Below are 13905 nucleotides of genomic sequence, written 5' to 3' on the forward strand. Positions count from 1 at the left end.
TTATTTATGCTGTGTCCACTAGGGGGCAATAGAGGTTTTGTTTTAAAGAGTGTTCTGACATTTTTGGGTTCAGTAGTTTGAAGGAACCTGATGTGTTGAGAGCTAAAAATAAAGCTGGCTCTGAAAAACAACTCTTGGAAGAGTTTTGAAGAATGAAACAATCCTGGACCATGTTAAATCATTAATAACTAAGTCCAGCTAATTGAGTAATCCACGTACAAAGAAAAGAGCCCTGATGAGCTAAAATAAAGCTGGCAAATGAGAGACTATGTTTTGTTATTTGTCTGAGTTAACACAGCTGGCCATAAAAGGTTTAGCATCTACAGTACACGTGCATCTTTTTAGAGGAAGAACCACCCCAAACTATAGATTTACCTACCCTAAAAAAAAGTCAGAGAGGCTGGGAATTATAATTGGATGTACTACAAAGCAATGATCAATACCTCCAGACAATGACCATGATAATTCAATTTAATTCATGTTTATTTATATAGCACTTTTCACAATGTAGACTATGTCGAAGCAGCTTAACATAGCTCTGGTAATTGCCCACTCATCTTCCAGGTTTTTATTTAGAAGGAAAAGGTCATTTCAATCCCAGTACCTAGTGGGGTGATATACAAAAAGTTTCCAAGGTTATTCCACAAGGTCTAAAGTATCTGGAAGAAGATTTGGAGAATGTTATTTCATCATTGGAAAAATGTCGAAGGAATGTGGATTCCAAGAGAGAAACATTTGTCGAAGAACATGTCAGTGCTGAATTTGCTAATGAAATTTATTGTAGTGATTTCTCAAGTCTAGTTTCTGACAGCCATCCATTATTGATTTAGGGCCTACTCACACTATGCCATCCGTACCGTGCCCAGGCCCGTTTCCCGGATCATTTGAGAAGTGTGAGTGCGCTGAATCGGGCTCAAGCATGGTTCACTTGGCCGGCCCTGGCCCGGTTGGAAGAGGTGGGCCTGAGCGCGGTTCACTTGGGCTTTGGCGCGGTACACTTGTAGTGTGAGTGCAAAACGCGCCTAAGCCCGAAACTGAAAGCGAGACGTGACTTTTAAGGGACTATTTCATATGGATTTATTAATCATTCTTACTGTTCAGTGAACGCAAACTGTCGTAGTTTATTAAATACGCAAACTTCTCAATGCACGACAGCTGCGTACCTTCAGCAGACCTCCTCATTCCTGCAGCACGAGGGGTTTATGATTGTTTATGAGCGCCAAAAGTGGCCGATCTGTTCGGCAAAATATCTGACTGCGTGTCAACGCATCCCTAAGGACTGTTTGGCGAAATATTTGACTGCATGTCACTGCATATCAAACGACTGAAATGATATAACTAGAGAAATCTCCACTGTGCTGCTGAGTGACAGCGCTTCTCACTGAACAGCGCAGCAGCGATGACGTAAGCATGCCCAGGCCCGATTGTGGTGTGAGTGCGGGCCGTCGGGGGAGATGGGTGGGGGGACAAGCGTGCTTTTGCCCGGTTCGAGGCAACTGTACCTAGTGTGAGTACGGCCTTAAAGACAGCATCTGTCCAGAGTGCAGGTGCATTGTGAAGATGTTAAAGGAGCTGATAACCTGTGTTTATTTGAACTTTAATCAATTGATTCATGTCTGGTGTTGGGCCACCTGCCGGCCCATGAATGTTTCAATGCAGTAGATTCACAGGCCGGTATATTTGTAGGCATTGCATGGTTAAGTTGGCCACTGAGGAAGGATAAATTATATCGAAGTGGTTGTAATTCAGAACAAGAGAGCTGTGTGTGCTACCTGTACACATTTTGAAGCCTGAGCAACCATTAGCTGGGTCTCCTGCATGACAGTGTATGATTATTTAGGGTATGGCACTAATGAGGCTCCCATGTAAGACAAAATAATGAATGTTAAAAATACAGTTTACTCACTCACTTACTGTCCTTTAACTTATGCCGAGTTATGCATGATTTTCAAAGTAATCGTGTCACAGATGTTTTCACACAGCATGACTATCTGGGCTAGCGCTTCGTCGCTGCTTTGTTTACACTGCAAGATTGATCTGTGACAAGGACTTTCACATTGCATGACTTTACTATAGGAAGAATCGCCGACAACTTCGTACAAACTACGTCTCACAGCCAAAAACACGTAGTATGTCTTTTGTTATTAACTACATAATGAGAAAGAAGCCTTTAATGGGGTAGAAAATGTCCATATTTGCTCACCTGGGTTTAAAGGGAATTAGCCATTTCTCCTTAACGTTGATAACTAATTTCTTTATGTATGAAACGTTAAACAGACACGGTTGCTCCTGAGTCCTGTCAAACCTCCACTAGTTTTTCCTCCATTTCGTGGGTCCAAATAAACCGAAAAAGAGCGCTTTTAACTTCTCCCCCAGCCTCCCGCTGGCCTGCAGCAGGTATACACACACGCACACACAAGTGAAAGCTGCTCTCTCATTGGCTGTAGGCGATTGCTGATGTTATTTTTAATCAAAACTCAATTCACACGGTATGATTTGAATCGCTGACAGCTCCAGATATTTAGCATGCCAAATATCTCGCAGGCATCGGCGACTCATCTGCGATTCTCTCAGATCGCGTCTTTGATAGTTCATACTGTGTGATTGTCACTCACGTGCACGAGCAGCGATTTGCCTGTGATTTCAGGCATTTGTCGGCGATTTCTCAAAACCTGTCAGCGAGCCAAAATCGGGGCTAAAATCATGCAGTCTGAACTAGGCATTAGTCCCTGATTTATCAGGGTTTTTCTAGAAAATGTTGTAAATGGTGACTGCCCTTCCAGCTGCAACCCAGACGGAGAGTACACTAACTCATAAACTCCCACTTCTGGAAAACACCCATACACTGACTCATTCACCCCCACACACAAATACACTACGGCCAATTTATTTTATCCAATTTAGTCTTTGAACCGTGTGAGAAACTGGAGTACCCGGGGAAATCCACAAGAACGACAGTCCTAACCACCGAGCCAACGTCCTGCCCTTTTTTGGTTTATTCATTCATTAATTCATTTTGTTTTCCTTTTAGTCCCTTTATTAATCTGATGTCACCAAAGTTGAATGAACCACCAACTTATCCAGCACATGTTTTTACGCAGCGGATACCCTTCCAGCTACATCCCATGACTGGGAAACATCCATACACACTCATTTACACACATACACACATACGAAACCGAATCACTTGCAGAAAACCCACACAAACATGGGGAGAACATGCAAACTCCAGACAGAACTGACCCAGCCGAGGCTCAAACCATCAACCTTTTTGCTGCGAGGCGATCATGCTACCCATTGTGCCATCGTGCAGCCTTTTTTGGTTTATTTAGTTTTAATTATCTAAAAAAAAATAAGAATTGTTTCCTTGGCAACTATCTAAAAAGTATTCAATTTCACCTCTGAACTAACCTGATAATTCATATAATTCTATAACACGGAGCACCTCTGAGGTGAAATATGAACTTAATATTTAGAAAGTCACCTGGGTGGGCAATCTGGCAGGAAGCAGGGCTGCAGCAGGTCAGACGACCGAGGTAGTGAACTGCAGAGCTCATCTTTCAGGTGTTCAAGTGTGACCAGATCCACACAGTGTTGATAAATTTTCTGGATGCCTACAACATAAAGAGCAATCCGTGAAAATTTATATAAAATTTATATTGGGAAGACAATATAATTAATTAATAATACACAATTTGACCTAGTTCTTATATCATGAATTTTGTTAGACTCCCCTCTTAATGAAAAAATACGTCTGATGAGTCGAGACATGGACTCCACTAAATTTTTAAATCTCAGTCTTGTGGTAACATTAGAAGCATACTGTATATTAAAAAGATAATTCATCCAAAAATGGCCTTCATCTTTTTCGTAGAACATTCAATAGGATTGTTAACTAAATCTGTCTTCTTTGTTGATTTTTATCCAGTAGTTACTAGTTTTAAGGTATTTAAGAACACATACAAACAATCAGTGGTGTAAAGTCAACTGTAATTGAGTAGTTTTTCTCAGAAATTGTAATTTACTAAGTAGTTTTTAAAAATGTGTACTTTTACTTTCCCTTGTTTACAATTTTAGTGGTACTTTTACTCCACTACTTTCCTTCAACCTGCAGTCATTACTTTATTTTTTCTTCTCTATGGGGATTAGAAAAATTTGTCCCATGATTCCTGTCCAATTAAATCGCACATAGAAAGTAAATCACATCATAATGAACTACCTCAAGACAAGACCGCTTTATAATTGCAGCAAACTGTTTGGAAGCATTAAAAGTGTTAAAGATGTCCACAATTTTACACGCACTGACTCAGAGACTGTTTAAATGCATGTCACTGATGAGAAGATGACAGATGTTTACTGTATGATGACCGAAATGGCCACCCACTAGGCACATGATGTCATCATGACGTAAGATTGAAGTTGTACCTTAATGTTGTGGGGACGTTGCGTTTTGTTAAGAAATGAAAATTGGTTTGATGTCAGAACTTAACCTCTGGCTGACATCAATGTTTAGCATCCAACCTGGAGTTACCACTTTGACATCTATCAGAAGTTGTATTTTGATTGTCATACCTGATAAATAAAAAAGTCAGTTTTTGACGTCAATATGATGTTGGTTTAAGATGTTGGCTCGGTGTTGGATTTTGATCACTTTCCAACACAACCTAAAATCAACGAAATATCAACGTCAATTGACATTGTTATTGGTGATCAAATTAACGTTGCCCTTAGACACTGGCAAGATATAGAATTTTAGTCACCTGACAACCTCAAGTCTAACCTAATATTAACGTCTTATGATGTTGTGTGCCTGCTGGGCAATAACTAAATACACTACAGAATGTTACGTTTACACACATCCACAAATTACATGTAAATGCATCAGCTTTTTACAGCGTAATACTCACTACTCTTAAGTACTTTTTTGAAAAGTCTACTATTTACACATACTTGGAGTAATATTAATAACAGATACTTTTACTCCACTCTACTATTTTAAGCAAGTAATGGTACTTTTACTTAGTAACTTTTACTTTTCACCACTGCAAACATTTACAAATTAATACCTGTTGTTCCTGATTCATCGCAGAAGTCTTATGAAGCAAAACGTTGGGCTTGTGCAATAAATAGAACATTATTTACAATTATTAGCTAACTAATATTATTAGCTTTAATCCCCACAGCCTGGGTAAAAAAAAAAAAAAAAAAGTATATTAAGTGCTTTTGATCGCTTGAAAATGGTTCTTACTAGTTTTTCTCCAGGATGTGACAACTCTTGTTAAAAAATTGCAATTATGCAGGCAGGATTTCTTTCTGGTAAATGAACTCACGTCTGAATACGTAAACACATACATCAAGCCACCGGAAGCTCATGCTAACTGTACTTGTGCATGAACTGAGAATTATTTTGCCCAAGCTGTGAAGTAAAGCTAATAACACTGTAAACAATGTTCAATTTCTTGCACAAACCGATCATTTTACTTCATAAGATCTCAATGTATTGTCAGGAGCCAATATTATCGATTTGGACTTGTGTTTATTTTAGTTTTAATCTCAAAAACTGGTATCTGTTGACTTAATTGCATTATACTTATTATGAAAGGACCACAGATTCATCTAAAAATTTCATTCATTTTATACAGAAGAAAAAAATTCACCTACATCTTCTAAGTGATGGGGAATTGTTTGTGTCTTGATGAATTTCTGATGAATTTATTACTCTCATTAATATGCTTATTTGAGTGATTTCAGTAGTATTATTATGTATCTATTCTATTATTACTCATACCTGTGGCATTATTATCATTTATGTGTGCTTTGGTATATAAAAAGTCACCTTGTGCAAATGCAGTCAGGGATGAGAAAAGAATTAGGAGAGCAGGATGAAATACCACAATGGGAGTAGATGTATGGAAGTAAGGTCATAAGGGCACTTGCGTTCTGTTTCATGTGCGACTCATGATCCTGCACTCCTGCACACTCAGACTTGCACCCACGCTCAGTTTAAAAGACTTCCAAAATACATTGACCCTAAAACTACCCGTGAACTTCAGCTGATCTTACAGATGACAGCTTAATGTACAGTGACGAGATATATTGTTGAGCATTTATTTGCTGAACTGCCACATTTGAAGCTGGAAGAGAAGACCTTAACTGGTCATGGGTAGGATCCCCAAAAAACCTGAGATTCTGTTGGTGGTAAAGAAATTACTGGCCATGCGTAGGAAGCATCTGGGAGATCTGAGATCCTATTAGTGGGGAAGCTTATGGAGGTGTGCTAATGTGTAAATTTGGGTTGAGTGTTAAGACAAAGAAGTGTTTTCAAACTGTGTGCTAGCCTATACTCATCAGACACTCGAACGACCTGTCTTTGTTGTTACTGATGCTGTAACAATAAACTGCTTTGCCTAAAGAATTCGAAGATCTCAGACTTTGTTATTTTTTGAAAACTTTGACTTAGAAACTAAAAAAGCTAGCCGGCAGCTAGCTCTCTGCAACTCTTACATGGTCGCCCACTGAAGCTAAGCAGGGCTGCGCCCGGTCAGTATCTGGATGGGAGACCACATGGGAAAGCTAGGTTGCTGCCGGAAGTGGTGTTAGTGAGGCCAGCAGGGGGCGCCCAACCTGTGGTCTGTGTGGGTCCTAATGCCCCAGTATAGTGACGGGGACGCTATACTGCTCAGTGAGCGCCGTCTTTCGGATGAGACGTTAAACCGAGGTCCTGACTCTCTGTGGTCATTAAAAATCCCAGGGTGTCCTTCGAAACGAGTAGGGGTTTAACCCTGGTATCCTGGCCAAATCTGCCCACTGGCCTCTGTCCATCATGGCCTCCTAACCATCCCCATATTGCAATTGGCTTCAACACTGTCTCCTCTCCACCAATCAGCTAGTGTGTGGTGTGCGGTCTGGTGTAAAGCACTTTGAGTGCCCAGAAAAGCACTATATAAATGTAAGGAATTATTATTATTATTAAATCTTGAATCAGAATCTTTTTTACACAACACAACCAACGCCTCTTTTGGCTTAATCCTTGAATTTCTTTAGGTGGCAGGTTGTATTAGGCTACTTATGGCCAGTTTCCATTGAGCAGTATGGTTTGGTACAGTGCAGGTATACATTTTGTCCATCTCCAATTTCAAAGGTACCAAGGAGCGAACCATACCCTAAACACATTTTGACACTTTTTTGTAGCTATTGGTTTACAGAGAATAGTCACTTTTGCATTCAACAAGCCAAGGGAATAAAACAGGAAGTGCCATTTATAAATACACAGCCAAAACAGAACACCATAATAATACAATGATGGTGCACAGCAATGAACCCAACCCAGGGTCAGTACAGACACATACTCAGATCTACATTTCTGAAGATAGCGAAATACGTAAAATCCACCAGAGGCCACTGTTTACACTTTGGTGATCTCAAATTTCTGAGAAATTCTTAAATTTTCGACTGATTGACCAACTGACCCATCCAGTGGTGACCACCAACTTCACCACATTTTCAGCCTGTAACCTGCGCTCACGGCAGCCCGAGTTTGATTCCACCTCGTGGTCCAATGCCGATCTTTCCCCTCTCTCTGCTCCCCATGCTTTCCTGTTAATTCTCTCTACTTTCCTATCCAATAAAGGTGAAAACCCCCCAAAAAAGAAAAAAAAAAAGAAACAAAAGTTGGCGCGACGTCATACCGCCATGGAGCGTTTATTTTAAAAACAAAATTCAGCCATACGTACATCTAGCTACATAATTCGCATTCTCCAGAAATGAAATATAGGGGTACGCATCCACAATGAGCCTGTGTTTAACTAACCACAATCAGCCCAAGCCCAATCAAAGCTTGTTTTCTTCTTATCACAAACAGCCATGTCAAGGAGCAGAATTTGCTCTATGTCCTGTATTGTTATTTAAAAGTCCATTTACATTTCATGTATATAAACATGAAAAGTTTGAGACGTGTCGGCTCCTCTCACTATTTGTTTGCATTATCTGTACATCTACATTTAAAATAGATTAACTTGAGTTTACTAAAGGTGGCGCAGTAGGTAGCGCTATCACCTCACAGCAAGAAGGTCGCTGGTTCCGTCCTCGGCTGGGTCAGTTGGCGTTTGGCAGTTTGCATATTCTCCGTGCATTCGCGTGGGTTTCTTCTGGGTGCTTCAGTTTCCCCCACAGTCCAAAGACATGCGGTACAGGTGAATTGGGTAGGCTAAATTGTCCATGGTGTGTGAGTGTGAATGAGTGTGTATGGATGATTTGGAAATAATATTGATATCATATGGATAATATATTAGCTCTTTCATGTGATGTTTACACCAGATAGGTATAGGTATTCACTGACACGTGCCATTAAAATGCCATGCAGTGATATAATGTTATTACTGTACATAATGCTACTACTGTATATAATTATATTGCTGCTATTCACTTCACCTATGAAAGGCTGCTACCTGTGTGTGTGGTATATTATTACATAAATATACATTTGTTTCTGACAATATATTTCTTTAAATTAAAATTGTGTGTGCCTCAGAAGATAATGGATATTACCTCTTCCACAGGTCACTGAGCAGGCAGATATGGTAGTGGACCATTTGCCCTTTGAAGCTATTTCCACTATAACATCATCTGAGTAGTACTGGTATGAGATATTTGGATTGGTGAGGTCTCCATACTCTTGTCCATATTTCCGATACACCTAAAAAGATAATTTTAGAAGTAACAGTAGTTATCATTAACATTCTCAAATTGACAAACTGCAAAGGTCCAGTAACAAATATGTAATCCAAATGCTGCACCTGTAAGTGGATTTTGTCTGTGACTGGTCCAGAAATATAGAGCTCTTCAGTTTGAGGTAGGTGGTCAGGTGTGAGGTATAGTTTATACGTTATAAGGCTCTTCTCCAGAGGTGAGGGGTATGTATTGCTTAGCCCTGGCTTTCCATTTCCAGAAACAACATATTTATCATTTAATAACACAGCTGCAAAAAAGTGGAATTTTTTCATATAAGCTTTAAACAGTATTTATTATTTAGCAAGACAATATACTTTTTAAGAAATGCAATATTTATTCATTTACCAACATTTAACAACATGTTCAATAGATAGAACATGATATATTATTACTGTATATTAATGTAGTATGACTGTTTCTAAAAAAAAAAAAAAAAAACACAGAACTTTATAACGACACATTGGATGCAAAAAATTGCAGTTCACTTATTTGCCAAAGAATAACATCACTACCCATGTCACTGGATTTGCTACAAGCCAATAGATTTAAATAAATAATAACAACCACCATGGACAGTCACATGCAAATTAACAGGGCCATATTACAGTCAGTAGATGAGATGCACACATACTCCTTTTTTGTGTCACAGCTGTCAAGCTATTGAAAATGATCATAGGTGAAATAAAGTGAGAGGGAAAAGACTGAGGCACTGAACTGGTAATAATTACTCACATAGAGAGTATACAATAGTAAACATTTGGAAGTTTTCAAAATTGTATTATGCTAACAATGGGTGTTGTTTAGTAGTTTTAGGATGATTTAAATGAAAGGTCTTAAAACACTTTATCAATTTTGCTGGACATGCCAGGCATAGCCAATTAAAAAAAGAAAGTCCAGAAACAGGAAAATTATGAAATATAAACCACCTTTAAACAGACTCCGGTGTTTTAATTACATGAATTCACCATAATCTGGTTGAGAATGTGTTTGTAATTTAAAAATATGTGCAATTCAGTTTGGAGATCAGTCAAACACGTCTTCATATGTTGCCGACCAACCCGGAAGTCCCTCTGAAACATTTTAAATTTTCCTTTTAATTTTTTTATGCATTTTAATGATGACTAAAAATATCTAAAGTATATTATGGAACAATAAACTAAATCTATTAAACCTCTCTACTTAACAGTTGTTTTATGCATCTCTCATGTCTGTTTTTTTTCCCTCCAAATTTTTTATTTGTATTTCTAGCTCTTAAAGAACAGTCAGTATTTGCAGAGACTTGCTGTGTTAGAATAGTCAATACAGTCACATTTATATTTAAAGAAAAGTGGCTTGTGTTTGTTTAGGAATTTACTGCTTGTGTTAGAATTTACCAATTCTGCTATGGTATGGTGAATTGAGATTTTTCATGATTGCTGAAATTTACGGATATACAGTTAGGTCCATAAATATTGGGACATTGACACAATTCTAACATTTTCGGCTCTATACACCAACACAATAACTTTGAAATTAAACAAACAATATGTGCTTTAATCAACTACCATCAACTTTAATTTGACAGTATTTATATTCAAATCAGGTGAACACTGTAGGAAGTACAACAGTTTGCATATGTACCTCCCACTTGTTAAGGGATCAAAAGTAATTGGACAATTGGCTTCTAAGCTGTTCCATGGCCAGGTGTGTGTTATTCCCTCATTCTCCCAATTACAATGAGCACATAAAAGGTCCAGAGGTGATTTCAAGTGTGCTATATGCATTTCGAATCTGTTACTGTCAACTGTCAAGATGAGATCCAAAACGCTGTCACTCATCAGTTAAGCAAGCCATCATTAGGCAAAAAAAAAAACATCAGAGAGATAGCAAAAACATTAGGCGTGGCCAAAACAACTGTTTGGAACATTCTTAAAAAGAAAGAATTCACCAACACCAAAAGACCCGGAAGACCATGGAAACAACTGTGGTGGACAACTAAAGAATTCTTTCTCTGGTGAAGAAAGCACTCTTAACAACAGTTTGCCAGATCAAAAACACTATTCAAGAGGTAGGTGTATGTGTATCAGAGTCAACAATGAAGAGAAGACTACACCAGAATGAATACAGAGGGTTCACCACAAGATGTAAACCATTGGTGAGCCTCAAAAACAGGAATGCCAGATTAGAGTTCTAAAAAAGCCTTCACGGTGCTGGAACAACATCATATGGACAGATGAGACCATGATCAACATGTACCAGAGTGATTGGAAGTGAAGAGTATGGAGAAGGAAAGGAACTGCTTATGATTTTAAGCAGTAAAGCATGGTGGTAGTAGTGACATGGCGTGGGCATGTATGGCTGTCAATTGAACTGGTTCTCTTGTATTTATTGATGATGTGACTGCTGGCAAAAGCAGCAGGATGAATTCTGAAGTGTATCAGGCAATATTGTCTGCTCATATCAAGCCAAATGCTTCAAAACTCATTGGAAGTGTCTTACAATGCAGATGGAGAATGACGCAAAAAGCATACTGCAAAAGCAACCAAAGGGTTTTTGAAGGGAAACAAGTAAAATGTTATGCAATGGCCAAGTCAATAACCTGATCTGAATCCGATTGAGCTTGCATTTCACTTGCTGAAAACAAAACTGAAGGGAAAATGCCCCAAGAACAAGCAGGAACTGAAGACAGTTGCTGTAGAGGCCTGGCAGAGCACCACCAGGAATAAAACTCAGCGTCTGTTGATGACTCTGCATTCCAGATTTTTGGATTTGCAACCGAGTATTAAAAAGTGAAAGTTTGATTTATGATTATTATTCTGTCCAATTACTTTTGGACCCTTAACAAGTGGGAGGCACATCTGAAAACTGTTGTAATTCCTACACCGTTTACCTGATTTGGAAGTAAATACCCTCTGATTAAAGCTGACAGTATGCAATTAATGCAAATCTTGTTGCTTTCAAATCCATTGTGTTGATTTATAGAGCCAAAAAATGTTAGAATTATGTCAATGTCCAAATATTTATGGACCTAACTGTATATAATATATAAGGTTTTGGTCTAATTGCCTAACCTCATAATAATAATAATAATAATAATAGTAAAATAATTGTCATTGCGATACTGACCAAATAATCAGGATTATTTTTTTCCCTATAATAGACCCTATTCACTTGACATCACACGGTGTCTGGTTTCACTCCACGCAGTGTATTGTTACTTCCGTCTACACAGAACTCCTCACGTAGAACTCATCCTGTCAGCTGTATATTTACTACAGATATGGTTAGACTGTCTACGGCTGTTTTCTGTTGTCTGCCTTCAAGATGAGATATCTGACATCTAAATAAAAACATACAGGTTTGCCAGATTTCTGTTTGAACCAAGAAAACTATACTTTAAACTGAGTGTATTGCTTGTCACTGTTTTTACTGCAGATGAAGTTGGTATGTACTTGTCAGCATTTATCACATAAAGATTACAGATGTTTTCACCAGAGCTGATTTTTTTTTTATGTCAAATTTATTGTTATTATTTTTTGTGTCCAAAAGAATATGTAATAAATACAATTGTGGGTGTTTTACTGTTGACATCTGATTCACAAACACATTCATATTATTCACATTCTACATAAGTAGTTTATTCATGAATATAAACATTAATTTCTATTTAATATTTAAATGAAATGAAATAGAATAACAATGTTGTATGTGACTCTTACTAATCAAACAAAATCATTATAAAAATTGCAAAAATAACTCTAAAATTGTTTAAAACTCTATTAAAAACTCTATTAAAACTGTATTTTAATTCAGTATGATCAGATTATGAAATTATTTGTAACATTATTTAAAAGGTAATACTAATATCAAATGTAATCCACCCACTAGGTGGCAGCAGGACACTGTGTTAATTTATTCAAATGGAGAAACTGAACAAAACATTAACAGATCCGTAAATAATTAATGATGAAAATAAATGCATTTATAGCTGATATACTTACCATGTATTTGTGGAGATTTATTAAAGAATTTTACTCATGCTGGAACATTTACATATAATAAATAACAGATAATATAAATTTATATTCATAGCAGCATCAAAGTAAAAATAAATTAATTATTGATTAAATAAAATAAAACCTAATTAAATAAACTTAATTGATAAGTAAAAAGGTTGAAAACATACTTTCTCCTTTATAAACAATAGATTATTCCTATTTTTAATAATATAAACAATTACTTTCAACACAAAAAAAAAAACAGTTCAGTATTGAAAGAGAAACATTTGGACACATGCACAATACTTTAATAGTCTTAAATCACAACGGGCCATGCTAATATTTTCAGTTGTATTTTCCAGAGATAATATCCAATATCCTATTCATTCAAAGGTAAAGCGAAACTGAAATACACTGTGTTGCCGATAGGGGGAAGTGAAGTAATTGTGAAAAGGGTCTTTAAAGCAGCCCTATAGCTCCAAATGCCCCTTTGTCCAAAGTTTCTGATCTGACATTTGTAATTTTATTGCAGAAAAATTGAGAAAGATTTCAAGCTGTTTTGGAAGGATGTTCTTTTTGGCCTTTATGACTTCAGCAGAACTAGGACTATACCTAATGAATCTATTGATCTCATTATTCCTTTGGCAAAATATTACATTCATAAATATACATTTTTGCATTCAAAACATCTTTTAATGTTTTTAACAATGAGGTCAAGCAATATGTCAACTCGATTAAGCATTCTCTAAATCAAAAGGCAACAAAAACTGTGAATGTTTGTAAACACTTTTATATCTTTTTGTAAATCTGGGGTCTGTTCTTCGTACCTCGCTAAAATGATGTAAGATGATTTGGCAGATCTCAACTGGATGTTTACAAAAGCATTTTGTATATTAGCTGTTAAAACATGTTTATGACTGCATATGTATTATTGCTTTTAAAAAAAAGTCACATATTGTGCATGTCTATTATACACAAATTGTACAAAAGCTATCTAAAAAGTTCATATCAATAAGTTTTCTCTTTGCACCACCAGGTGGCAGTCTTTATACTTTTATTTCAGATTGCAGATTGCATAAGTTTTATATATATATATATATATATATATATATATATATATATATATATATATATATATATATATATATATATATATATATATATATATATATAAAGTTAAAAAAAAAAATATATATAT

At 36.9% G+C, this 13905-nt stretch overlaps 2 protein-coding genes across 3 annotated transcripts in view; one reads left to right on the forward strand and one right to left on the reverse strand.

Moving 5' to 3' along the window:
• grk5l (G protein-coupled receptor kinase 5 like) overlaps positions 1–13905 on the forward strand; it is an 821722-nt gene that overhangs the window by 628287 nt on the left and 179530 nt on the right. The gene's annotated exons all lie outside the window — the stretch shown is intronic.
• adamts13 (ADAM metallopeptidase with thrombospondin type 1 motif, 13) overlaps positions 1–13905 on the reverse strand; it is a 54071-nt gene that overhangs the window by 21509 nt on the left and 18657 nt on the right. For both annotated transcript variants that reach the window (XR_012384731.1, XM_002663221.8), the window contains exons 18-20: positions 8796–8977; positions 8548–8695; positions 3485–3614 (exon numbers count right to left, since the gene is read on the reverse strand). Coding sequence is in view for 1 of the 2 variants with exons in the window: in XM_002663221.8 (XP_002663267.4) it covers positions 3485–3614; positions 8548–8695; positions 8796–8977 (460 nt within the window). In the remaining variant the exon portion in view is untranslated. The remainder of the gene's footprint in view (positions 1–3484; positions 3615–8547; positions 8696–8795; positions 8978–13905) is intronic.

The sequence above is a fragment of the Danio rerio genome, chromosome 8 (genome assembly GCF_049306965.1).
Source record: "Danio rerio strain Tuebingen ecotype United States chromosome 8, GRCz12tu, whole genome shotgun sequence".
In the NCBI taxonomy this organism is placed as follows: Eukaryota; Metazoa; Chordata; class Actinopteri; order Cypriniformes; family Danionidae; genus Danio; species Danio rerio.